The sequence below is a fragment of the Corvus hawaiiensis genome, chromosome 1, assembly GCF_020740725.1.
Source record: "Corvus hawaiiensis isolate bCorHaw1 chromosome 1, bCorHaw1.pri.cur, whole genome shotgun sequence".
NCBI lineage: Eukaryota > Metazoa > Chordata > Aves > Passeriformes > Corvidae > Corvus > Corvus hawaiiensis.
Window position 1 is genome coordinate 45,989,376 of NC_063213.1, and position 27,130 is coordinate 46,016,505.

The 27,130-nt window shown below is 40.4% G+C and overlaps 1 protein-coding gene across 1 annotated transcript in view; it reads left to right on the forward strand.

The window, feature by feature from the left end:
• The first annotated feature begins 4,961 nt into the window (after positions 1–4,961).
• HIBADH (3-hydroxyisobutyrate dehydrogenase) overlaps positions 4,962–27,130 on the forward strand; it is a 90,099-nt gene continuing 67,930 nt past the window's right edge. Inside the window, exons 1-4 of the mRNA XM_048302837.1 lie at positions 4,962–5,059; positions 15,606–15,766; positions 20,157–20,266; positions 21,847–21,968. Coding sequence (XP_048158794.1) covers positions 4,996–5,059; positions 15,606–15,766; positions 20,157–20,266; positions 21,847–21,968 — 457 coding nt within the window. The 5' untranslated portion in view covers positions 4,962–4,995. The remainder of the gene's footprint in view (positions 5,060–15,605; positions 15,767–20,156; positions 20,267–21,846; positions 21,969–27,130) is intronic.

Sequence of the window (27,130 nt, forward strand, 5' to 3'; positions counted from 1 at the left end):
CAGGAACTTTGGAAAATCCACACTATGTTCCATGAAATTCAGCTAGATAAAGTATCTCTATTACATTCTCCATGTGTGGGAATTTGAAAGGGACAATTGAATTCTTCTAGGAAATAGGTACTTGAATCTTTTCAGCTCTCCAGGAAACCCAGCCAGCACAGTCTAGCCTAAACATCCTAATGGAATTTATCAGAGTTAAAAAGAGGGCAAAAACTCTAGTGTTTAAGTGACCTTGGTATCAATTAGTACAAATAAGTATGCACTGGTACCCTGTGGCAACCTGCCCATTCTAACATTCACATGATGTCCCAGTGAGATGCAACTGCTTTCCAAACTACAGTACAAGTGCTTCTGACAAAACAGACACTACATCTTCATACCAAAACAAAGTTTCTGTGTTCCCCCAAGGCACTGCATTCCCACAGAAGCCTGGAATTTGTGTCCCCTTAGGTATGTGCAATATTCCAAACATTGCACATGTTTAGCTCAAGGTTGATTACTCAATGCACACTACTGCAAGATATATCATATGATTCAGCAAGAAATAAAGCAGGTCCAGTTACACAAGGGCTTTTTTTCTGTAGGCAAAAATAACCACTTGCATTGCTGCTTACACATTCCAGCTCATTATCTAGTGAAATGTGCCCAGCTAAGAAATGAATGCTGCCCCAAGAATCCCAAATCAAATATTTACAAACGTGAAGAATGTTATCTTATGTTGGACCTCAGGTCCCTCTAGCCTAGTAGTCTGTCTCCAGAAATGACCAGTCAGAGAGGAAATACTTCAGAATATTTCTCTGGCATGCTTTCCCAGCTCCAACTTTTTGCAGCTCAGGCCTTCCTGAGCAGCTACACTGTGCTTTTATTGCATTTTCAAATATTATGACAGCGCTCTGATACAGAGAAATAAATGCAACAAATACAAGATGAAAGGTTAGGAGGAGGAATGGAACACGGTAAGTTTGGCTACCAATTCATTTTGATTCAAGTCTCAAATGTACTGTTGCATCCACTGCAGTTTCTTTTGGCTACATTAAGCAGTGTTAATGCTGAATTTAAATATCACTCTGCAATGAGGGTCCCATTTTACAGGCATCCTATGCTTGTAATTCTTGCTAGATTCATTGTTTAGTTATCAGCCCAGACTATAAAACTTGATGTCCTGAGAAGGAAAACTACCAAAAGTAATGGAAAACAAAAAAAAACCCAACCAAATCAAACCAAACCCAAAAAAACCCCACCCCAAAACAAAACCAAAACAAAACAAGCAAACAAACACAAAGACCTCTGATCAAATGTAAGTATTTCATGTCAATGGAGTTAAAGTCAGGGGCAGGCTCTGAAGTGAATCTAGATACCCTTAGCATATTTTGGCGCAGTGTATATTAAGGGAAAAAAGTCTTATATTTAACAAAAAGAAAATTGACAAAAAATACTATAAATTTTCTGTGTTCTTAGGGTTGTGGGTTTTATTAAGTTCTTTGTTTTGTCCTTTTATATTGAGACCTTTAAAGAAAAATAAGATGGCCATATTTTCAACACTAAGAATGAAAGGAGTAGCCTTCTTTACATTTTTTTCCTGTTTATTTACATGTTTCGTTACATTTCTTTACATGTCCTGTAATTTAGTGGGCACCCTGTACCAACACTTAGAAAACTACCTACCTATTTATGTGGAATAGCAGCTGCTTTCTGTATTAAGAATGCTCTGACAAGTTCTCATCCATGTTTTAACATCCATGTTACAATATCACAAATGATGTACACCTAAGGTCTACACATACTTGTTACAGGGCAAGAAGTCACTTAAGTCACTTAAACCCAAAGATCTAGGCTTACTATGTCACTAAGCATTATTTGGGTACAATATAAGTAAATATACGCTATTTCTTGATGGTCTAAAACTGGGAACCTCATTGCACATTCTGTACAAAAGCAATGTAAAAGCTATAGTAAGGTAACAGTGGTCATGTCTGTAACAAGACTTTATACACAAGTGTGTTGGCAAAGTAATATAAGGCTAAGTCTACTACATTTTAATGAATAGGATTATCCTTTTTCCACTTTCTTATACTTTTTCTGGAAGTGATTATAGTGTATTTTTATTATATTGGTACACAGCTTATTCTCCTCATATACCTTCTAAACAAAGAATGCATTATTTATACCTACACAAACAAAACCACCTTAGACATGAGAAAGGTGTAGAGAAAGATGAAACTATAGATGTAAAGCTGCATCTTGTAATCAGAGTTAAATATTGGAATTAAAGGACCACACTGAGTACAGCATTAGACTCTTCACACATTCCTCTACGCTTAACTCCCCTCCCCCCCCCCCCCCCAAAAAGAAAAGAAAATCACTTTTCTAACTCAGTTCAGACTTGATAGGAGTCTAGGTCTGGTAAAGGGCCAATGACTGAAAATGTAAGGTGGTGAAGTAGCAGTCTAGAATGCAAAACCCCCCATGTTTTCAAAGTTCTGTGTGATTATATGAAAAATCAGGTTTCAAAGACTTCCAAAGACCTTATTTGGACCATACCTCAGTACAAATTTCTGCCAGCATAGCTGCTCAATGAGGAGTCACACCTCTTCTCTTCACAAAAAAAATTCAAGAACAAAATGGTAGTCAACCTCTTCACCACTGAGGAGAAAGGTAAACATAGCTCAGTAGCTTTATTCATTTGGCACTCAAATGGCACAGTGAAAGAGATGAGTGAGCTTACAAAAATATTGGTATATTTGAGTCTACAGAGCTTCCAATATTTATCAAAGTGCTAGCAAATGAAAGAGTTTCTGGGTTTGTGTCTCTTTCCGTTGCTTTAATTACAGAGATTATTCTTCTTAAGTTGTATTCTGTCTCAGTGCTCAGCTGAGAGGCAATGAGAGAAAGAAGCAACTGGGTGAAGGTATGAGATCAGCCTACTGGATGGTAGCATTCTCACATGTCACAGTAAAGCTACTACATGACCACAGCCGCTTTCACTGCCAACAAAATTCCTTTATGTTGAGCTTGGGTTGATTTAACTGTATATAACTGTATTGCTTTATAGGGGTAAATATAAAAATACACATTATGGTACTGATAGGAGAGCCAAGCTCATATATTGAGCCTATTCTTTCTGTGCTAACATATAACTGAGTGAATACATGACATGGTGAGACCCAAGATCTGTGCCTCAGGACTGCACTCTCCCAGAAGTCTGTAAATGATACTACATAACAGCTACAAAAAAAGCTCTGACCTAACAAGAGTAACCTAATGACTGAGGGAGTACCCAGCATCCTGGCACAACAAAGTAAGGCAAGTTCTTCTGACATGAAAGTAAATTAACTATTTTGTTCCAAAGTGATGAACATGGCAGTTGCAGGACTGGAGCTGAAGCTTTACTCTGAGAAGGCAGCACTTGCCTGCCTCCAGCCTGCCCCGCCTCAGAGCCTGGTGTGCTTCCTCACACACCCACCTGAAGCTCTCCCAGAGCCACCAGTGAGGTCTCCAGATGCTGGGCTCAGGATGAGCACCCCAGCTCTTGCCACCTTGTTCAAATACAAATTTTATTGATGTTGGTAAACCCTGTGTCAGGCCTTTGGGAAGTGCTCTCTGGGCATGATTGCATTGGGTTTGCATGGCAAAGTTTTGCCAGTGGATGGGCTACAGGGCTGGCTTCTGTAAATAGATTCTCCTGCAGCCCGTGGTGAGTCTGGTGGGACAAGCTGTCCCCCTGCAGCCCATGGACGTCCACAGTGGAGCAGAGAGAAGGGGGATGTGCCCAAAGGAGTCTGTGACCCCGTGGGAAGCCTGTGCTGGAACACGGTTGCTGGCAGGATCTGTGACCCCACAGGGGACCCACGCTGGAACAGTCTGTTCCTGAAGGACTGCACCCTACGGATGGGATCCTACACTGGAGCAGTTTGTGAAGACCTACAGCCCGTGGGAAGGACTCATACAGGAGAAGACCAGGGAGGAATATCTCCCGTGGGAGGAAGCCCACGCTGGAGCAGGGGAAGAGTGTGAGGAGCTCTCCCCTGGAGGAAAAAGCGGCAGAGACAACGTGAGATGAACTGATTGCAGACCCCGTTCCCCAAACCACTGTGCCGCTGAGGGAGGAGGAAGTAGAAAGATCAGGAGTGAAGCTGATCCCGGGGAGAAGGGAGAGGTGGGGAGGAAGTGTTTTAAGACTTACTTTTTATTTCTCATTATCCTACTTTAATGTCATTGGTAAGTGACATTAAATGAAATTAATTTCCCCAAGCTGAGCCTGCTTTGCCTAAGACGATAACTGGTGAGTGCTCTCTCCCTGTCCTTATCTCAACCCACGAGCGTCTCGTTGTATTTTCTCCCCACTGTCCAGGTGAGGAGGAGCAGTGACGGAGTGACTTTGGGGGGCGCCTGGCGCCCAGCCGGGGTAAAGCCCCCACAACGACGAAGCCCGTCACAGAATAACAGAATTATCTGGGCTGGAAGGGAACCTTGAATATCGTCTAATTCCAACCCTCAATAAGCGCCAATTCTTATTTGCCACCTGACTCGACAAAACAGTGCAAGGCGGCTTTTTCCCTCGCCCCGGGGGCGCCGTCTCGTACCACAAGCTGTCTTCGCCAAAACGCCGGCGCTCCGTTCCTCTCCCGCTTCTGCCAAGCCTCCTCCCCCAGCAGCGAAGCAGGAAGCCGAAGCGGCAGCGGGCAGGCACAGGCAAGGAGGGCTGGAAAGAAACGCCTTCCCGGGGGGAGCCGCGGGCAGCGGGATACGATGTCCCACCGCCCCAATGAGGTGCTCCAGCGCCGGCCCGGCCCCCGCCCCGCCCCTCGCCCCTGCCCTGTCCGTCACGGGGCGGTGGGCGGGGCCGGCCGCCTGCAGGGAGGACGCTGCGCGCTTCCATTGGTTGTGCCCCGCCGAGGGTCGCCCGTGGTTGGCTGCAGCGGCTGCCGGTCGCGGCGCGCGGGCGGTGGCGGTGGGCGGCGGCGGGCCGGAGATCACTCGGCACGGGGGCGCAGCATGGCCGCGGCGGTGGTGCGCAGGGGTCCTGCGGGCTGGTGGCGCTGGCGCCGGCGGGTGATGGGTAAGGACCTGCCCCTTCCCTCGGCTGCAGTGGCCCCAGTCTGCCGGCCGGGCGGGGAAAGGCCCGGCCTCTCCCGGGGCGCGCAGCTGCCGCGCTGCCCTTGGCGGCCGCGGGCCCTCCGAGCCCGGTGCAGCTCCGTAGCCATCTCCCCGTGAGGCATCCCCAGTGACGGACCCCCCGGGCCGTCACGGCTGGCACGGCACGCTGCCTCTGCCGCCTTATTCGGGGCTCCACCGGAGCTTCGGAGCGGCTTGGCTTAATAAATGTTTTCACTAATTTGCTTGAAATAGCGTGCCTGAAAATCATCAGAGCCCACAAATGCTTCCTGTGGCAGCAGTGACATGTCTGCGGTACCTGTTACCTAGTTTTGGGCTGTTCAGCCCTCTCCGTCATTGAGTCCGATTATTTTCCTTAAACTGAAGGTAGATCCAGCGGCGCTGCCTCCTGTTTCGGCTCTGCGGGCGCTGGTGCTCACCTGTGTTTGGTTCATGGGCAGTGGAAGGAGTAGACACTGCAGATGTCCTGTTGGTGCAAGTGAAGGAGGAATGTATTTGTAGAACTGGACCTAGACATTTTCCCTTTCCAGAGCCCTGAAAAATCACACAGCTGTTTCAAAGTAATATAATTGCTGAAGTAAATGATTAAAAATAAACCTTTAGTAGTCTTTTCAGTGTCATTTTGATTGCGGTCTGTTGGTCGTGTATGTCACTCTGTGGTTAGGCTCTCAACACATAGGTGGAGGTTTTTAACTGGCAAAGTGGAAGAAATAGATTCTTTTAAATGGTATATGGTTCTAAAATCTTGACACTTAACAATGTGTTTCAGGAATTACTAAATTACTTTTAGGTAGGTAACTTTAAAAACTTTGTAATTCTCCTTTAAACCTCACTTAGATGAATGAAATTGACAATTTTGACATTATCTTTAAGTGCTCTTTTTGCTCCACTGTCTCCTTTCCACTAATGCATTATTTTTTTGTAGTTGCAGCTCTGATGTTGTGATAATTAATAGCTCAGATGCAGCAGGCATATTGGTCTCATGCTAGTAAAGGTATATATGGGGGACCTATTTGTGTGTTTAGTACCTTTTGTGATACCACAATTGAAAGCAGTAGCTTTCAATGATTTTTGAACTTTCTGTGCATAGTAGCTGTCAGGCATTTCTGTAAGAGCTTTGAAATCCACTGTCTTGGTCAATATCCAAATGATATGTTTAATGTAGGGCAGATGGTGGGGATCTTTTTCTTGGTGGTGAGCATAGGCATGAAAAGCAACCCAACACTGGCCCTTAAAGTTGAAAAATACAGTTTGTCTTTGCCTGAAGACTTGAGCAAGAAACTGTAACTAAGTCTAAGGAGAAATTGTGACTCTCCCAAGAAATATCCACAGAACAGAATTTCACCCACAGCATTTAAGCTCTTAGTCAATAATGACTGTGCTGAAAGTACTCTTGACTCTGAGAAATGTTTATGGGATGAAATTCTAAGCATTAAGCCTTCTTAACTGCTAAGCTCTATTGCTTAGTTATATGTTGAGCTTTCCCCATCTCTAATGAGTTTACTAAGTTTGCCATTTTTTTTTTTAGTTTTGATTAGTCTGACAGTTGGGTTTTGAGTAGTGATTTCATCATCTGTCCTTCTGAGTGAAATGCCATCCTAGTGAAGGAATTCTGCCAGCTCTCAGAGCTGTCCAACACCACAGTTTGGTTAGCAAGCAGGCTGTCTTCCTTCTCTTAGTGAATGCTCCTTGGTTACTTGGCCAGTTGCTCTTTGCAGCTGGTGCAGACCATGATGGTTTGCTTTTTCTGTATGTTTATACCAGAGATTGTTAAATTGTCTAGGAGGAAAATAAAGAGCTGAGGGCAAATTTTGGAGGAGCATCTTGGATATGTATGTTTGTGTTTTAGCCAGTTGGACAGGGGCTATGTAGTCTTGTGTTCTGCAGCTGGCAGGCACTGACAAAGGTGCTTGATGGAGAGGGTTTATATCACCTTACTTAAAAATATATTTTTGATGGACATGGAGAAATCCCTCCTAGGGATTGCTAGGGGGAATGAAGAGGGGTTTAATGAGTTATGGTGGCTGAGAAAAGAAGATTTTCTGGTGAGTGAAAATTCATCAGCTGAGGGAGCTGTTCATCAAAGAAGACAGTACCATGCTAGAGAGCAAAAATGTCCTTCCAAGTAGTTTTGTTTGAGTGGTAGGGAGCCATTGAGTTAATAGTTAAATAGTACTTTTGGTGGTTAAATAGTACTTTTGCTGATGCAGGAGCTTTGTTTGAACTGTTGCATGACTCTATGCTCTGGTGCAGAGAAGCATTAATTACTAAGCAAGGATTATGACAGAAGACCTGCTGCTCAGAAGTCCAGCACATTACTCAATTAAGGGATCAAGTGTACACTTGATATTCTTTTTAGATGAAAAGTGCTTACTATATGGTTTTGTCTGTAATGTATTAGCAAACATTCAATGAGGTATAGGTACAGATAAGAAAAATTTTATATAAGAATACTCTGTTACAAGATAGCACGTCTGGTTTTGATCGGCAGACCTTTACGGAGGCAAGAAAAAGCAAGTGTAAGTTTCAATGTAAAGCTGGCCAAATTTAGAGTATTGTAATCTTCTTAAATTATTATTTTGGCAGAGTGCACTTCTCAAAATCATTGCGTAACCTTTAAAAGTCAGTGACCCTGGGGCAATTTAAATTCCATTGGCAAAACTTCTAGGAGCAGAAGGAGTCTACCCATGTACAGCTGGCCTCTCTAACTTCTCTATTTCTTCATCTAGTTCCCTCCCAGGATCTAGTCTCAGTAGAGGTTTTATGAGTTCCATAGAGAAGTCTGCACAAAACACAGACGTTCTCTCTGATCCTTTCTTTCAAAGCAGGAAGGAGAAAAAGGGTGATGTCTTCTGTTGTTGTTGTACCAGAACTTCAGATGCTAAACCAGTGGGAAAATCTTTCATTTAGTGGCTCATATTGAATTGTCATCATTGTTTCTTTCTCCTTGTCAAGTGACTTCATGTGTATTTTCTCATAAAGCCCCAAGCAAAACCAGCAACTTCAGTAGTTGAGCTTACTCTGGGCATCTTCCGATGATCCTGTTAAATCTCACCTCTTGGAAAAGAGGTGAAGTTTCACTGATCTAGAGAGATCAAGAATATTAATATGATCTGCAACCGCTCTGATTAGGAAATTCTTCTGGGACAGGACTGCGTGGAGTCTTACCCCTTGTGCCATTTGGTGAATATGGTTCAAAATACATTTTATAAAGCCAAGAATTAAGTAATATAGCTGAAATTATATTTTGAGAGTTACTTGTTTCTCATTCCTGTTCTTAGCCAGTTAGAGTACAAGAATATTGGACTTTTTCCAGCTCTGCAGTCTGTGGTTCTACCCAGCTATTAGTTCCTTTTTGTTTGAATACAAAGACATGTCCTCAGTTCTGCGTATTGTAGTGCTTGTGCACTCGAGTGTTTGCAGTGAAATCAGGGCAGCACTGGAGCTGGAATTAGTTCTTGAAACTGTAAGACTTGTTACTTTGGGAGATAGTATCAAATGAAATGTAAACATCTGAAATTATCTAAATTTTTCATCGTTCAGGTTAAAAAGAAAACTGCTTTTTGTGTCTTTATATAAAGCTTGAAGAGACAAGTTTTGGGTCATTGACAGTTCAGGTATTCTAAGGACAGGATCGCAGTCTGTGCATTTCTGAAGTTACTCTTCTAACAGTTGCATTTTGTTCAAGAAAAGGCATTCAGATATTCATAAACTCTTGCTGATTTTTTTAATTAAATTGTTTCTAAGGTAAAATTCTTGTGAAATTGCAGATTAGGTCAATTTTTTTCTGTTATAGGCTGACTTTTCAAAGCAGAAAATCTGTGTTTTATCTATATTGTCCTTGAGCCCCAAATTTGGTGAGAGTGTTGTAATTGGTTGTCCTCATCAATTGAGTTTTCATAGGCATGAGGATCTGTAAACACATATTCCCTCAGGAGAATAATGAAGAATCTTCTGGGAAAAGGCCAATTTCTTTGGAGTCAGTGTAGCTGTAGCTTATTGTGCTCACAGTTAGCTTGATTTACTGATTAACCTGTATTGCTGGTTCTGTTCCCAGTGAAGGAGAATTAGTTGTGCATGGTATCAGTGATTATTTTAAAAGTAGATTCTGTTGCTCCTATTTTGGTTGTTCTGCCCTCTCTTAGAAGTTGAGTGTGGACTGGGCATTTTTCCAGCCATGTGATTGCAGCAGGTTACTGTGGATTTTATGGTTGAAGTGAAATGGGCTCAATACCATAGGGACAGTTTCAGCAAATGCTTATACAATTGATGGGATTAGTTAGCATACGTGATGTGGGTTTGCAGAATATCCATCCTTAGATGTTTGAGTTATACAATTATTTCAAATCTGAGTTTGTGCTACATATCAGATTCTAAAAAGTGCCAAGATATGCAGGGTGGACATCACATTCTGTGAAAGAACCTCTGGAGGTTCATCTAATGGGAGGACATGAAAGTTCTTGTCTTTTAAAACATCCTCTTTTTGGCAAATCCCCACTGTCTTAAGTAGTCATTAAATTATGCGATACATCTAAACATAGTTGGTTCAAATTTAATTGAAATCATCTCTATTAGATCTGTGAGCTAATTTAATCAGTCCTCTAAACCAGTTTTCCTGTGTTTGAGTAGCTGGAGATGTGAAGATTTTTCAAAGCTGTTGATCGAATTATTTAATTTTGAAGTGGCTTGTATGACACTGAGCTGTGAAAAGTTAAACCAAAGTAAAGCCAGAAACTGACTCAGGAATTGGACTACTTCTCTAACAGGTCCCAATTCCCATGGATTTGAATATGTTGTAGATAGCACATAACAGAAAGTGGTCTCTGATTCATGAACTGAGACAAAAAAATCAACAGAGACAGACAAAAGGAGAAATAATAGAATACAACACACAAAACTTAATAGTACTGGTCAGCAAGTTGTCTTGTATTACAGCCTAACTGTTGCCATGCCTTTCTGGGGGTATTGCAAAGTGACAGTTTTTAAGGGAAACCTTATAGTAGAAGAATGTTCATTTCATGGATATTTACCTTGTGAAAAGCTTGCCTTAGAGGCACAACAGGAGTGCATGTTGGCAATAGGCACGTCACTGCAATCTAATTACCAGCTGAAGTCTTAAGATGTCGTGAAGACTGTCAAGACAGTCATGAAAAGGCATCAAAGCAAAGCAGTCTTATGTGACATTGTAGAGAAAAAGCAGGCAGACTGCAGAGAAGGAGTGATGGAAAGTAGCATGGGCAAAATGTCCTTTTCAATTCCCAGCATGAAGATCAAGGCAAGATTATGTCTGTTGAGACAGGTGACAAGGTTCTGAAGCAGCTGAGATCTCAGATGTGATGGATGAATCAGTGAGATTTAAGCAGATCATGGATGGGTCTTTGAGGCTGTTGTGAGTGACAGGCATCACTGCTGGTGACAGAACTGATAGCAGAAAAAGGTATCAAGAAAGTTTTCTGAAGGTGTTCAGTTTGAGGTGATGGTTAGATGTCTGTGAGATGGTGTGAGAAAAGAAGAAATCAGGATAAAGGTGAAGAGTCTACAAAAATGAGCCTAGATATGGTAGTCAGAATTATTCTTCTGGTACGGTTACTTGGAATTCACAGAAACAAAGAAAACCGAGGTTTGGAAGCAAGGCTTCCAAAAGACTTAAATCTTTAAAGGAAGATTAGGTTGCTCATAGTGTTCTAAGGTTGCTAGAAAGATGGAGGTTCCACAACTTCTCTACATTGCCTGTTAGCTTGCAGAACCTTTTTTCCACATCAGGGATGCTTTTCTTATTTCCAACCAGAATTTCCTTTCCTGCCGCTTTTGGCCATTGCCCCATGTCCTATTGTTGTGCACATCTGTGAAGAGTTCAGCTTCATTTGCTCTGTAACTCTTCTTCCCTCCCAATCCATAGGTGGTAGAAGACTGCAGCCTTTGCTTCTCCAAGCTCAGCAAAGACAGTTCTCTTAGCCTCTGACATAGACCATATTCTCCTGCTCTGTGGTCATATTACTTGATGTTTGCTGGGCTGTCTGCAGTTTGATCTCTTGTGTATTTGCTCTGTAGAGAATGACTGGTTTCTTTGACTTCTTGGGTCTACTCTTGCTAATGTAGTTCAGAATGTCATTAACCTCTTACTGCAAGAATGCACTACTGACTCACGCTCAACTTCCAGTCAATGGGAATCCACAGGTTCTGCAGAGCTGCCACCTGTCTAGCCAGTCAGCAGCCTGCAATGACATCCTCTGCCCCAAGTACAGGACATGGTATTTGTCTTTGTTGAACTGCTTGAGGCCCATTTCCATTTCTCCTGTCTTTCTGAATGGTAGCCTTGCCCAGCCCTTTTTCAGCCATTCCCCCCAGTTTGGTGTCACACGTGGTGTTGCTGAGGGTGCTTATGTTCAATCATCAGTCACTGATGAACCTTTTAAACAGCTCTAGTACTGACCCATGAGGAACATCATGTGTAACTGGACTGTTGCAAGTCTTTGAACTACTTATCACTGTTTTTTAAGCTCAATGCTCCAGACAGTATTTCTTCCTTCAGGCAGTTTTGCAGTCCAGTCCAGTCCATACTTTCTTCATTTGGCTACTGGGATACGAGAGGAGGCTGTTCTGAAAGCTTTACTGAAGTCAAAGTAAATAAGATCTACTGGTATTAAGGGCTAGAGAAAGAAAAGATGCTTAAAACCAGGGCCTGAAGCTCCTCAGGAAGTGGGAAGCTTTGGACTAACTAAAGGAGAGATTTTAGATAAGTGCAAGTGAGGGACTGGGGAAGACTGACTCATAGAAACAATGAGAAGAAGACTCCAAGATGATTGTTATGGCTGATGATGCTGGTTTAGGCTCTTTGTTCATTTGTTCCCTAGTTTTGACATGTAGCACTTCTTAAAAAAGCAATGGGCTCTTTTCCTGACTTATCTCAGTTTTCACTAAGCATTTTCCCAGTGCAGATTTATTTTAAATTGTGCTACTTCTCTAGCTATGTAATTGCTGTAGGCATCTGTGGAAACTGTCTCAGACCAAAGTTCTCTCAACTGTTGGGGTCCCTCCCCTGCCATGGAGCCCTGGGAGAGGGGCCCTGAGGGCACAGACACGGGGTTTCCATGTCCCTGCTCAGCCTCGTTCCCATTGGTTGGTTTGTGTTCCCCTGCACGGGCAGAAGGACCCTTGGTCCCGTGACTGGAACAGTTCCTGGGCAGAGCTCCGGCCATGCGGCTGGAGAAATAAACATCTCTCTGAAACAGCTATCAAGAATCTGTCTGTCCATATATATTTCCTTTCCACGGGACTCCTGGTTTGATATATGCGTGTTGCAGGATCCCCACTGCAACAAATGGTGGAGATTTGTGAGCAGAACGATCCCCGATCCCTAAGCGACTGATTTGTGTGAGTAAACCCTGGAAACTTTGGATTCCTCTTCTTGGTTTTGCTTTGCTATTCCATATCTAAACTATGGAGGAACCGTGGGAAGACTCTTGGCTCTCAGAGCCGCATATGGACATTTATCTTAAACTTAAAATGATTCTTGAACAACGATTTGTAAATTTTAGCTTGATTCAAGCTCAAAAAGAACTGAAACACTTCCTGGCATGGTTGTTTAAGAACTTTTTCTATGTTTCTTGGGATTTAATTCTTACCAAGGGCTTTTGGAAAACCGTTTGGACACAGTTAATACTAGAGTCAAAATATATGCCGATGGAAGAATATTTTCGTGAATATTATTTAGTTACCGAGAGTGTTGAGCAATGTCAGCTGTGTCCTGGTGAAGGGAAGCGTGGCGCAGGGACCGTGCGGCCCAGGCCACGTGCACCGAGCGCTCTGCGAGCAGCAGCGAGGCAGTTCCCGCGCGCGGGCGGAGCCACGCGAGCCGCAGTGTCGGTGGCGGAGCGGGGAGCGGCGGGACCCGGCGGGACCCGCACGGCCGCGTGCAGCGCGTGGTGGAGCGAGCCCCGGGAACGCCCGGCCGAGAGGGGCGGCACGCGGGCAGCAGCTGGCGGCGGTGGCGGTGGAACGGAGCCGCGCCCAGCCGAGACGCGCGCTGGAGCGGGGCGCGGGGGAGTCATCGCTCGGGGGCCCGGCCGAGACGTGGGTGCAGCGCCCGGCAGCGGCAGCGAAGCTGCGACCAGAGGAGGCGACGCACGGAGAACTGAGCGGCACGGCCCAGCCCGGCCCGCGCAGCCCCGAACGCGACCCCGGGAAGAGCGCGCAGGCACCAGCAGCCCCGACAATTCCAACACGGGAGCGACCGAAGGAGAGAGCAAAGACGCAGCGAGACAGAAAACAGCAGCCACTCGGAAAAAGGAAAAGATCATAGCAACTAAGACCTTAGGGATAGTAAAATGGTATAATGTTAAGCAAAATTATGGTTTTATAACAAGGTGTGACAACCAGCAAGACATATTCGTGCATAGAACTGCTATTAAAAAGAATAACCCTGAAAAATGCATCCCAAGCTTGGGAGATGGAGAGGTGGTGGAATTTAATATTGTACTAGGGAGAAAAGGGTTACAAGCATCGCAGGTCACTGGGCCTGATGGTGTTCCTGTAAAAGGCAGTATATATGCAAAAAATCGTAGTCATGTTAGACAGTATCTCTATTGTAAGCCCCCCCTACAGTTTCCCTTTCCTAATCCCACCTTTCCCTTTTACCCTATGTCCTATTACCCCCAGTGTATTCCCAATCCGTTTTTTCACCCATGGTTTCCCTCACAAAACCATGCTTTTGCCAATTGTTTCCCCAAAAATCCCTTTCCAATGCCGAGTGGGGGATGAAAAGGGGGAGGGAAGAAGTTAAACCCTCTCCTGCCTCAGTTTCCCCACAAAGCATGCTCAGAGAATTCTGTCTCCCTTCTGTCAGCCCTAAGATGTTCCAGAGAATCTGTTTGGACATTTAAAGACTCAGGAGGGTGGCTTGTTTTGTTTTGAAACTGTTCTTGTTATGTTTATCCAGTTGTTTTCATTCTCCTTTTATTAAAATAAAACGGGTGAGGTGTTGGGGTCCCTCCCCTGCCGTGTAGCCCTGGGAGAGGGGCCCTGAGGGCACAGACACGGGGTTTCCCTGCCCCTGCTCAGCCTCGTTCCCATTGGTTGGTTTGTGTTCCCTGCACGGGCAGAAGGACCCTTGGTCCGGTGACTGGAACAGTTCCTCAGCAGAGCTCCGGCCATGCGGCTGGAGAAATAAACATCTCTCTGAAACAGCTATCAAGAATCTGTCTGTCCATATATATTTCCTTTCCACGGGACTCCTGGTTTGATATATGCGTGTTGCAGGATCCCCACTGCAACACTCAACAAATCTGATTTATTAAATGTGGCACATCCAAAACAGTGTTGCAGATGAAAGAGCATGACCATTGCTGGCTAAGAAGGAGCTTAAAGTTATAAAGACTTTAAAATGATTAATCAAGTGTTATTGGCCTAGAGAGGATTCTTTGCTAAGCATTGAGACCTCTTAGAGTCTCGATGCAGCTCAGGCACATTTTCTGTATGTGTACTTCAGAGCCACAGTATTTCTGTAGTTAGTTAGCCTTGTTTCTGTCCGCTTAGTTGACATATACTTTAGTGTTTATTCTGCATAACTTTTTCCTTTGTCGTAAAGGAGAAAGTATTTAATGTAATTGGCAAAGAAATCTAGTCACTGTCAAATTGTGCTGCCTTTGGATTAGGAGTGTTCAGAGTGATGAGATAGTGATTGCAGTAGATGAGTGCCTGCAATGCTGCTCCTGTCCAGAATTTGATGCTCACTAACTACTGGGAGGAGGTAACTGACTGAAACTGTAGTGTTTTCCACAGGTTGTAGGTTAGGCTTTATAGTTCTGTCTTGGTAGTATGGTAAATTGAACACAGAGGTTATTCATGCAAAGACGTCGTAATTATTTTTTTTTAATACTATATTTTGTTCTGGTTCTCAGTATTTGAACTATGATTGCATGGCTCAAAGGATTTGCCATGATTTAGTACGGAGACTTTTCATCTTTAGGTTAGTGACTTGTATCTGATTGCAGGATCAGAAGAATCTGTGAGGGGCTGCATGAATTAAAGTGGCAGCCTCAGTCCATTTCTAGAGAACACATGCTATATCCCATGCCTGCAAGCAAAGTTGCCAGTAAAGAGTCTAAAATATATATAAAATTGGACTTTGCATATCTGGTTTAGAATTTAGACACGTAATAAAACATAGACAATCCTGCATATTTTAAATGTGCATTTGAGCTCTTCTCAGATCTTAGTTTTAGTACTGTATTTTTTGAAACACCCACATTTTCCTAATTACAATAATTTTCTTTGACATTTAGAAAAATCATTGTGGGATTGTATTTGTGGCCCAATGTGAGCTATAATTTATGGTTTACATTATGTAAAATAGGATTCACATTTCCACTGTTTTTAAGCATAAAGCTGTTTAAATAATTGCCAACAGATTACATGGTAGCTTTTATTACATCATTGTTGTACGTTAGTCTAAAATGCAAATATATTGATCTTTACTGTTTTGAAATTAGTGTGTTCTAGGACTATGGCTTCCAAAACCCCAGTTGGATTCATTGGGCTGGGTAACATGGGAAATCCAATGGCAAAAAACCTGGTAAAACATGGATATCCAGTTATTGCGTATGATGTCTTCCCAGAAGCTTGCAAAGAATTTCAGGACTTGGGTGCTCAGGTATAGTAATAAACTTTCTTTATTCCAAAAATGACTCTGTGTGTTGAATGGTTCCTGCATGCAATGCAACTAAATCATCTGGGTTTTTTTCTTGGTTAAGATCACAGTCAGAACTGAAACAGCACAATGAATACAATCTGAATCTGTGAGGTTTCAGTTAGAGCAAAGGTATGCTTCTGTCCCAGGTAATTTTCCTGCTGTTTGCCAGAACTGCTACCTTGTCAAACTTCTCTAGCTGTCTTTTCCCCCCCACTTTTTATGAGAGTAGGTTGATGGCCTGTTCTTTCACCTCCGCCTTTCTCCTGCTTCCTTCTCCCCCAGGTCTAGATGGCCAATGGGCTGCTTTTCACCTGGTTCCTACTTTGACCTTTTCAGGTTAAATGACCCTAGCTAAAAGTTCCTGCTGGCATAGCTGTAAGGGTTATAGGGACATATGAATGCTTTCCTGCTGCTTCAACGTGCAGTCCTCAGGGGCAGGGGAAAAATCTAATTATTTAAGTCCTTATTCTCTTGGAGGTGAGGAAGGATATGGTGAGAGAAGAGGAAGGAATGAAAAGGAAAAAGGAGGGAAGGAAATTGATTACATTAAGGAGCTTTACCTTCCTGCAATATACCCTGCAAAATCTTGGCCCTGTTCCAGCCAGTCCCACTGCTTTTCTTAATCTGTTAATACCCCCAGAATCCCATTCAGGCTCTCAGGTGGTTGTGTCATTTCTACATGTCTGTAACACATTTGAATGGTTTTGACATACTTCAAAGCTGTCACAATTTAGACAGTTGTAAGCAATGGATATGTGCTTAAAACACAGAAAAAATGAGTGCAGTGCAAAAATAATCCTCTCATGTAACAAGGTAGGGGATAGAAGGGACTCTTCCAGCAGTGGCAAGGGAATTATAGGTAGATCTAGACAGAGGAACTGTGTGCCTTGAAAGTCTAAACTGTTAGAGCTAATTGCAGCTGTTTTAAATAATGAGGTAACATCAAGATTCCTAGAAGATAAAATGATTCCACACACCTGTTAGTAATTAATTGCAGCTCCCCTTGAATAATTACAGAATCTTGGCCTTAAGTGGGAAAGTAGGCTTTTCAGCTGCTTCTCCTAGCTACTGTTCTTGTTTTGTTAAAGCAGCCAAGACCCTCAGGCATGAACTGGACCTGTCTTAAGTAAGACTCAGCAAATGGGAGAGACTGTTGGTTGTATTTTTAATTTGTGTTCTGCAGTGGGATCTCTTTGCTATGGCTGCCCACGTTGATAGCTTTTTGTCTTTGTAATAGAATCCTTGGCATTCACTGCAAGACTTAACATGTGATAATAGAAGTGAACTGTAATGCCTTTAAAAATAAAGTCAAAAGTATGTTTTAAGATCATAAATCACTAAGAGAATACATGGGTAGGCTTAGATACAAATAAAACGCACTTAAAATATGTGAACATAACTTCCTCTTCTTGATCTATAGGTGTAAATCCTACTCCAACACTTTCTTCAGGAGTTGAAAACTTGTGGGTCCATGGGGCCTTGTAGAAACTGCTGTAGAAGGAACATTGGGCTCTAAGGGCTGCTTTCTCTTTGGTCTGGCTGTAAGGGTAAAACCATCAGGAGTGTTACAGGGGTGAAATGACCCCAAGAGACAGTAAACCTAGTCAAATGTCCGTTGTTTAAGGCCAGCGCTACTACCAAGGTATATGGCAGATGTGGGATGTTTGGCCATAAATCTGCACAATCTGTGATTCCACTTTCTTCAGCCACTGAAGCAAACAACTGGGAGGTGGTACATGTCAGAAAGCGGCCACCCGCCTGCTAATGGTGAACAGTAAGAGGAAAACTGGCTGAGCATGAGCGTATGGAACCACTTGGGGTGAAGCTTGGAGAAAGTTGGAAGGCTACAAACAAGGGAGACTATTGAGCAGTGCTGTGAGTGAATAGGCTGCCTCTACTTTACTTACTGTCTTTACCTTTTGTCATTAATTATCACTTTTTGCTTCACACAGTGGAGTGTCATACATATATGCTTCAGTTTACAGGTCTTTGTATCTAAATCCTATCTCAGATTTAGAAGATTGAGAGTGTTATTGGAGTCATATGGTGCATAAAGCATCATAAAAATAGTGTACAGTAAGAATGGCATTTCAGGCAAACAATAATTAATTTACTTACTGTAAATATAAGTAAAAAAACAGGGAAGCTGTTTGGAACAAATACAAGCAGATGCACATATTGAAGGGCAGAACCAACTACCAGCAGTATGAGGAAAAGTCTCTCCTATCCAGTTGCATGCTGCAAAAGTTTGCTTGAACTAAAAAAGTATCAGAACATGTACAGATCTTGGTGGGCTGCTACTCTGAGCTAGTATGGTCTATGTTGGTAATCAACAATTAGTATTTGGTCTGTTTTTTAAAGTTATGCACATATTCTTAATGATTTCAAATGCTTAATGTTTTATAATAGATTTCAAATCATTCAGATTTGTTTCTGAGACACAAAGTCCCAAATAAAAAAGTTTTATATGCTGCTTATTGAACCAGGTAGGTAGATTATTTCAGGCAATATCATTCATATTTGTTAACAGCACCAAAAGGCCAAGAGTGACTATTCCTACTTTTAATTCCCACTTTGTTTTGCTACTTACTTCAAGGTAGCAGAAAGATTTTCCTTTGTATGGTTGTAAAAGTACTGTCCCAGTCTGTGTACATTTTAAATCTCATTTTCTTCATGTAAAAGGCATGTTAGTATTTTGAAAGACATGGATAGAATAAATGAATTTCCGTGTAGATGACTATGGTACTGTGTCTTCTTTGCACCTGTGTTGCTTAAGAATTGTTTAACACTGTAACCAAAACCCAGCTGTCTTCTGTCCATGTAGCCAAGTAGAAATTTGAGGCTGATGTGCTATTTCTGTTGTGTGTCCAGTACAGTATGTTTTTCAGCTTCTGGTTGAAAGATGCAAATGGGCCACTGAGTCTTCAGCTGATACCCTGCAAACCTCTAAGAATAATGGAGATCATAGTTTCAAATAAGAAGACATATATAAATTCAGGTTCCAGTTTCATGCTTCCTCTAATAATACACATTGGGACTGAACCAAACTGGAGATACTCTGAACTAAACCAAAGGTGTCATACTTCTTTTTAAAGAGATAGGCTCTCTGGTCTCCAGGGAGGCAAGTCATAAAATTAACTAATCAGATATAGAAGGTTTGCTGCTTATAATTGCCTCATTTATTCCTGCTAACCTTTGTTCTTTAGACTAGAGCATGTTTCCTTTTGTAATTGTGTGGTATGCCAGATGTTTTGTGCAGTGTTAACTTACTCTTTCAAAACAAAATCTGCCATGTTTCTCAGTCCCATCTATGCCAGTTTCTTTACTTTTTTTTCCCCAAAAGCCTTGTTCAGTGACTATATACAGTCTTCCTTTCTTTTGTTCACAAGTCAAATAAAAATCAAGAAGTTTCTCATGCTGTATCCCAGAAGTTCTTCAAGGCAAAATTTAGCATTTATTACAAATGACTGAAATTAGATTTGATCCTTGTGGGCTAATGATAAAAGAATAAGCTGTATTTTTGTTGCAGTTTCCCCTGGGCTATGAATGTGTTAACAATGCAATTTTGAAGAAATTAATTATTTCAGACCAGTACTGGACAGGAGTCTTAGTGGTAAATGCCTTCCAAGTGAAACTCACTACTTAGCTGTCAATATTTCATTTGTTGTGTATATATCTTAAATACTATACCGCCTGCCTCTGAAAGTTACTTGGGAAAAGTAATATACCTTTCAATTTAGGTATGGTTATTTAACAACTAATACCTAATAATATATTTTGAAAATTTTTCAGATTTTTTTTGTGAAGGAGGCTTGAGCTGATAATTTCCCATTTTAAAAATGCCAATTGTAATATTGTGAGAAACATCAGTTAGTTTATCTGATTTCTTTTAAGGTGAGGCTCAGAGGTGCATTAAGTAATTTCTTCCTTTTTTCCTCAGTCTTCCTCTCTTTCAATGCCATATAGAAGACAAGGAAAACAGTGAGATTTTTGTGATCCTTTCATGTTGTCCCTCCTTAGAAACATTGTAGAGAAATATTTTGTTTAGATGCAGGGTTTGTAGTGAATTGAAGATTCATGAATGGGTTGATGGGATGAAAGCATCCCCCTTGGCAGATATTGTGGAGGAATTTCCATGATAGGAGAACGTTTTCGGTTTGTTTTTTTTTTTCTGTTACTGGATCCAAATAACCAATATTTTCATTAGGAGAGGAGTTTTTCTTGTGTTTTAATTTTTTACCTAGCTTAGTTGTGACCCGTGAATACTAAAACTGAACTCATCAAACATGTCTGACATTTCTTTTTCAGGAATTGTGTAAGCTTATATTGTTTGGGTTTTTTTCTTTAAAAGGTAACAGAATCCCCAGCAGACGTAGCAGAAAGAGCAGACAGAATTATTACCATGCTGCCTTCTAGTCCCAATGCAAAAGAAGTTTACACAGGAGCAAATGGAATTCTAAAGTAAGATTTTTTTGTAGTTTGGAGAATTTCCACTCATACTCAAGGTTTGTCTGATGATCGCTGTTGTTCTAACTCTTGCTGCCTTCAGGGCACTGAATTCAATATTCTCTGTCCTGTCACTATTGATATTTTTAATTATATGAGTTCTCTTATACAGTGCTTGCTTTTGAATGGCTTTTGGCTAAAGTCTTAATTTTATTTTCAGCAGAATAATGATTTTTGTGCATATCAGGCAACTTAACTATTATCTGTCTTTTCAGTTGCATGGTTCTTTTACCATAATGTAATGTACTACACTCAAGTACAACTATAATATTTGCTGGCAACAATTATTTGCTCAAATACTTTTTTCTTTAACTTGAAATCCTATAAATTAAATGTTCTGAAGAGACGCCATTGTGTCTTATGGTATTGAAGTGTATTACCATAGAATGGCTGACAAGACTTCCTTGGTTTCTATTCTTATTATCTGTTCATTACACAAAAAAACACCTGAAGAGTTTGTTTAATGTGAAACAGTGGTTTCTAACTTTTGTGGAGGGATTTCCACTGAGCCTTAAATCCATAGTCTGCAGAATTCTAATGCTCAGAGTTTTTGAACTTGCCAAGTCAAATCTAAATATAATTTAAAAGTCTGTTCTGGCTACATGTACACTGCTCCTGGCAGGGTGACTAAGGCTACTGGATACCTCTGAGGATCATGTAGGCTCTTACAGCTATCCAGGTTGGTAGGGTAAAGGAAGAAACACATAGAAGACAAAAGTACAGTAGATTATCCAAAAATGATGATGCCTTTTTAGGTTTTGATTGTCCAATATTAAGATTGCTGGTCAGGTGGACTAGAAATCATGATACAGTTCAATAGAAAGAGGGATAAAAATAAACTTTTTTGTTGTGGAGGGCAATAAAAAAGTTCAAATTTTGTAAATTTCAAAAATTTTATTGAATTTTTTAATCAGATATACAACTTTCTATGATCTACAGTTTGGAATACAGATCTACCTAAATGTACTGGCTATCGGTGGGAAAACATTTTTCTCTATGCTTCACTTAAAATCTTCAGTTGGCTTCTGTGGTTTTGGTTATGGTCTTTATGTAGAATAAATTGTAGAATGATTAAAAGAATGCAATCAGACCATTCTGATAAGAACTGAAGATACTGTATATATTAAAAGAACATTTTATTGTTATATATTAAATTTTAGGCTGTATCAGCAGTTGCTTAGAATGCATCTTAGGTGATCTTTGTATTATATACTACTCAACTTGTATACTGAAAGGTTTTCCTAGTGCATCCTTTTTGTGTAATTCTTTTGTAATTGTGTTTAAGAAGAACATCATTTTTTGTGTTCAGCTTTTATTGGGCTTTGAATGATTCAAAACTGTGGTATACATACTCAGCAGTATAAATACTGAGCAGATCTTGCTCAAAAGGGTTTAAAACTTCACATTTACTAGAGTATCACAAAATGTCTGCACATTTACCATGCTGAGGGAAGCCAGTGCCATGGTAATAGTTGCAAATATCTTCTCATAATAATAGTAATTATAAAAATAATAATAATAAATCTTTATTTTAGGAAAGTGAAGAAAGGCTCATTGCTAATAGATTCCAGCACTATAGATCCAGCAGTTTCAAAAGAATTAGCCAAAGCTGTTGAAAAAATGGGAGCAGTTTTCATGGATGCCCCAGTTTCTGGAGGTAAGTCTTCATTAGCAGTTTACCTCATATTAGACAAGTTGTCTCTTTGTTTGCAATTTCAGTCACCAATTTGTACCCTTACTGCTATAAGTTGCTTTTCTTTGCTATGTGTACAGTATTCTGTTTTGTTGTTGTTGTTTAATTGCATTACAGATAAGTATGTTATTACAGGAGTATTCTTAGGACTTAGGAGTATGCTTTTGTGTTAGACTTGGAGAAACAGCTTTCTTGGGATATGGTACTGTGGTCCTTTTAATTTAACTTCTTTCATAAAGTTGCATTTTTATGCAGTTATTCACATTCCTTCAGCCTCCATCTGTTTCTTTCTGTTAGGGAAAAACTGGTTGTCATTAAGCAGTTCTGTTGGGTTTTCATTAATTAAAAAGGAGAGAATGAAGTGAGGAATATAGGATTTCTTTATCAAAAGAAAACAGATTTGTCTGGTTTTATAACAGTTGAAGAATGTGGGTGATAATTGTCTATTCTTAAAAGTTGCTAACTACTGATCTCTGAGTATTTAGTCTCTTGTAAGAAATAATATAGAGCAGGAAAGTATTTTCATTTTGTGGACAAAGGAGAGCAGAAACAAAATTAATGTTTTGAAAACAAAAAAATAACTGATAGTTTCTATTGTTGAATTCTTCTCCAAAACACCTAGAATTAGAAGGTGAGGAAACCTCATTTTATGTGGGAAAATCATGAGGTATTTACAATCCACTCTAAAAATTAATGTAAGGGGAATTTTGAGAATTCTTTATTTTCCTGATGAGTAAAAACTAACAATCTTTTTAGTTTTCAACTGTGAACTAAGGCAGGATTTGACTACACACTAAAAGCCAAAATTTTCATCCAAATTCTATCGTGAACAGTAAATAGGAAGATCTAGGTAGGTGATACTGAAGGATATAATGGAGAAGACAAGATTCTTACTTCTCAGCCAAAATATTAGCCAGGGAGCTAATCAGCCTGGGAAGAAAAACCACAGAAAAAATGTATTGTGGGCAGATGATATATTTATCTGATTCTTTTTTTAAACACAGCATGGCTTTCTGCTTATCAGTTGGGCAATTCTGATGTACTTCCATGTTGTTTTCTTCAATCCCTTTCTGCCAAATATACTGTTTTCCTGAGGGAATTATTTACCTTTTAGAAATGTCTGTAATCTATTTTTACCTGTAAGTTTTTGCTGTAAGGCTGACTATAACTACAAAGAAAAAAACGAAAAGATAGAGTCTGAAAGAACTTCAGCCGTTTAGGGGGTTTTGTTCCTTGAGAAAATGGTAAGGGCAAGACAGTTAATATGATAACATATAGTTGACTAGTATGAATACAGATGGCTTTTTTCATGTTAGTGGTTTATCTGAATACAAATAACTTGGTGGTTAGTGCCAGTTACAGATTTAGGGATATCCTGAATAAGGGGGAAAGAATTGAGACTTAACTTTTCTAGTCCTTAATATGTTTGTGAAGACCAAGGAGTGCTCTGTGCAAATCATGTTTGAAGTGGGCACTTGCTAGAAATGTGGAGAAGTTAAGTCTGTTGGAAAAAAACCTTTAATGTTATGCTTTGTTATTTCCATCTTTCAACACCTAGCACATCAAGTCTTTGGGGTATTTTTGTATGTCCTGACTGCATTGTTGGCCTTCTTACAAAACACTAAATGGAGAAGTATGCTTGGCTCTCTAGAAATTGGCAGGCACTATGCTGTTGCTGTGCAATGCAATAGAGTTGGCAGGCGTTTCAAGGAGAGTGTTTGTGGGACATAGGGAGGAGGAAGAGAAAGCAGCATGCCTGAACTGTCCTCTTTAGAGCTGTCTGTTTACTAGCTGTTATTGGCAGACAACTCCACTTGTGTTTTTAGGTATTTGGGTGTTGCCTGATGTTAGCATTCATCTGCACAGTGAACAAGTTCACAAACTGAATAATATTTTGGAAATTGCTTGGTCTGTAAACCCCGGGGAGAGATAGTAGTGATTTTAATCCTGTCCTGACACTGCAAATGAAGAATCTTTGGGCATAGCATTAGGCCCAGATTTTAGTGGCTTGTTTGCAGCCTTGCCCCCAAAAGATGAATTCTCTTGATCTTTTTCTGATGGGCCTGCATGCCAATTTAGTAGTGCTGTCTTCTTCATATGATTGGCCTACAGCATTTACTTGCAGCTTACAGTCAGGACCCATTAAGTAGAAGTTGATGAACCAAGTCACTGTAGTATTATTTTGCAGTCAGTGACTTCAGAAAATACTTCTTATCCCAGTAGTTGCATGCAGATTATGCTGCTAATGCTGTCTAGAGATAGCAATTGCTTTAGCCTGGGGTTAGGATCTCTTGCAGGTCCACATGAGAAAGTTATGTCATGGTTCCCAGTGCTGCCCTGGTTTGTGACCTCTTTGTGAGCATGAGACAAATGAGGAAACATCTTCAAAATCCATGTTTTTTGGTTTGTTTTTTTTTTTAATCTAGACAGGAAATTTATCTCTGTGAAGATTGGATTCTTCATCTTTGTATGTATAAAAGTATTTTAAAGCACACATTATCACAGAAGTATATTTAAAACTGACTTCTGTTGGCACAAGATACTACTGGCTAAGTACAGAATCTAAATTTAGCCTTCAAGAATTGTGTCAAATTTGTCCTCCCACTGATTTCAGTAGAAGTATGATACAGATTCTCACCTTGTAATCCAGAGTAAACTTCACTAGTGGCTTCACTGACACTGCTGTAATAGTTCTGTCTCTTTAACTCAGTATACAAAATAATAACTTCCTAAAGAGCATTGACTGATTTTTTTTTTTTATTTCTGATGTGATTCTTTCTTTGTTGTAAGCATTGTTAGTGTTCAGATACAACCTTTTCAACTTTTTTCCCCTTCCACTGACTATTGAAATTGTATCAGCTTCATATCTGCTCAAAATACATTGTACAGCATTCTACTGGGACTTCACAAAATGATGTGACAGCTTGATTTGTTTTTCTGGTTTTGGAGGTATGAAAAAAATGTTTTCAACTCTTTTGTAAATCTGGTTCTTTAAGGTCCGATAATGAAACTTTAGAAGATCTTCCCCTTCACTGTGTCCTTTAGACAAGAGAGTAGTCAGTTAAAAAGTCAGACTGCTAATTGTTAGTAAGAGCTGTCATATAGAGAACTGTAGTCATGCTAAAATGGTAATAAAGAGTAGAATAAAAGATTTTGTTTTTAGAAACTGCGTTGGAGGTGGCTAGAAGAGGTTGTAGTTTCTATTCCAGCTGTCATTTCAAACTGTTTCATCTTACAGTACTGCTTCCATAAACTTCAGCTAATCATTAAGTGATGGAAACAGTATTAATAGTAACACTGACAAGTTAAGACTTCAGGTCACTGTTAATGTAAAGTATAATGTGAGTCCTTGAGGGCTGCGTTGCAGACTTATTCCCTTCATGGCCAGATCTCTACTTAATATGGAGCAAAGGAAAAAAAATGATTAGAAACACTCTGGAGATGTTTTATTTTATTTTATTTAGCAATATATTTCATTATTCCAGCTGGTTTGTTTTTCTTTTTTAAAAGGGGCACCTTCCTGAAACAGGAGAAGCAAATTATGTTTCTCTTACTTGAACATTGAAGGCACATTGTGCTGTGTCTTTTCCAAGGGAAGCAGAAGAGTTAAGACTTTATGCACACTAATGTTTGCAAAGATGATTTGAAAGGCACTTTCAGACTAGACTAAATAATAGGAATTAGGAACAAGTAGTTCAAACATTGCATCTCTTAGCTTGTAAGTTCTGTTGTAATAAAGATGCATAATCAATATCTTTGCCAGAATTAAACTGATTTAATAGACCTGTCTTTGTTGGGGAGCCTTTGTAGAGCTACTTGAACTGGTTTCATTAAGTTGTGTCTGCTTTGTTTCTTTAGCTTTGTGCACCTTTAGAGAACTGCAGTCTTATGACTTTATGGGAGTGGAAGAGTTGGTGGGTTAATTCAATGTTTCTAATTTGAGACATCTATGTGGTTTTTAATAAACACAAAGAATAAAATAAGGAATCTCCTGAATTCAGTGGCGTAGAGGTTTGGTATAGTTTTGGTTTTCTGGTCTGGTAAGGCAGTGATTGGATCTGTTAGGATCTTTGAAACACTATCAAGATGAAGCAGGTTTGTTGATTTCTGTATTTTGATTTTGCCTCTGATTCACAAGTTCTTTTACTCAGAGGTTGCATTAAAAGGCTGAAGACGCTGAGTTGTTCTTCTAATTTGATGTTTATTAATTCTTAGCTGTGGCACAGCTGCACGGAGTGTGCCTTCTAAGTTAACAAGGTGGAAAATGTCCCCGAGTTCTAACTTCCAAGGCCATTTAAAGTCCAGACTATCCAATTATGGAATGCCAACTAATTTATTTTTACTTATAACCCAGTAACTATTCATTTATGATCCGCATTGCGGGTTTTTTGAACCACTACCAGAACAATATCTGAACACCCAAATTTGTGAAGGAGGAGGAAAGAAGAACAAACCCACACCCAAAATCCTCCATCTTGTTACTAAATCCCATAAACCTAATTTTTCTACATCTCTACATATTCCACCCAGTGACGTAACAAATTTCTTTTTAATTACACAGCAACAATCTCAGTGCTATCACATAAAAAGGGAAGCCTTTCCCCAGGCCTCAGGTCAAATGCAGTGTGCTTTTGAGGATCATTGCCTGTCAGCACTGAAAGACTGAAATTCTCTGAACCCAGGGTTCCAACATCGGTTCATGAATTTAGAACTAATAATTCTGACCTATCCCCCTCAATGGCAGGTGTTCTTGTTGGTGAGGAAAAACATCTAAAGGCATAGCAGTATTTGCTCCATTATTGTTTCTGGATTTATGTTTTTATGCTGTATTTTTAAAGCCTAAATGTGTGTGCTCAGAATGGCCACAATGTTCTCTGTGTTCCTGGTACTGAGTATAACACTTTTACCTCACTTCCTTTGCTCTTCCTCAGTCACTACATGTTTCGTGTAATTTTTTCTTTCCTGACATGTTTCTTAATTTCTCTGTTTACATTTTTTGCTGAAGGCATTTAATCATACTAATTTTTTGCAAAGTCTGTGATCTAGGGATGGTAGTAGAAATTACAATGTACAGCCTTAATACTAAAGGTAGTGTGAAAAATATCACTGAGTTATTCTGAAATTTA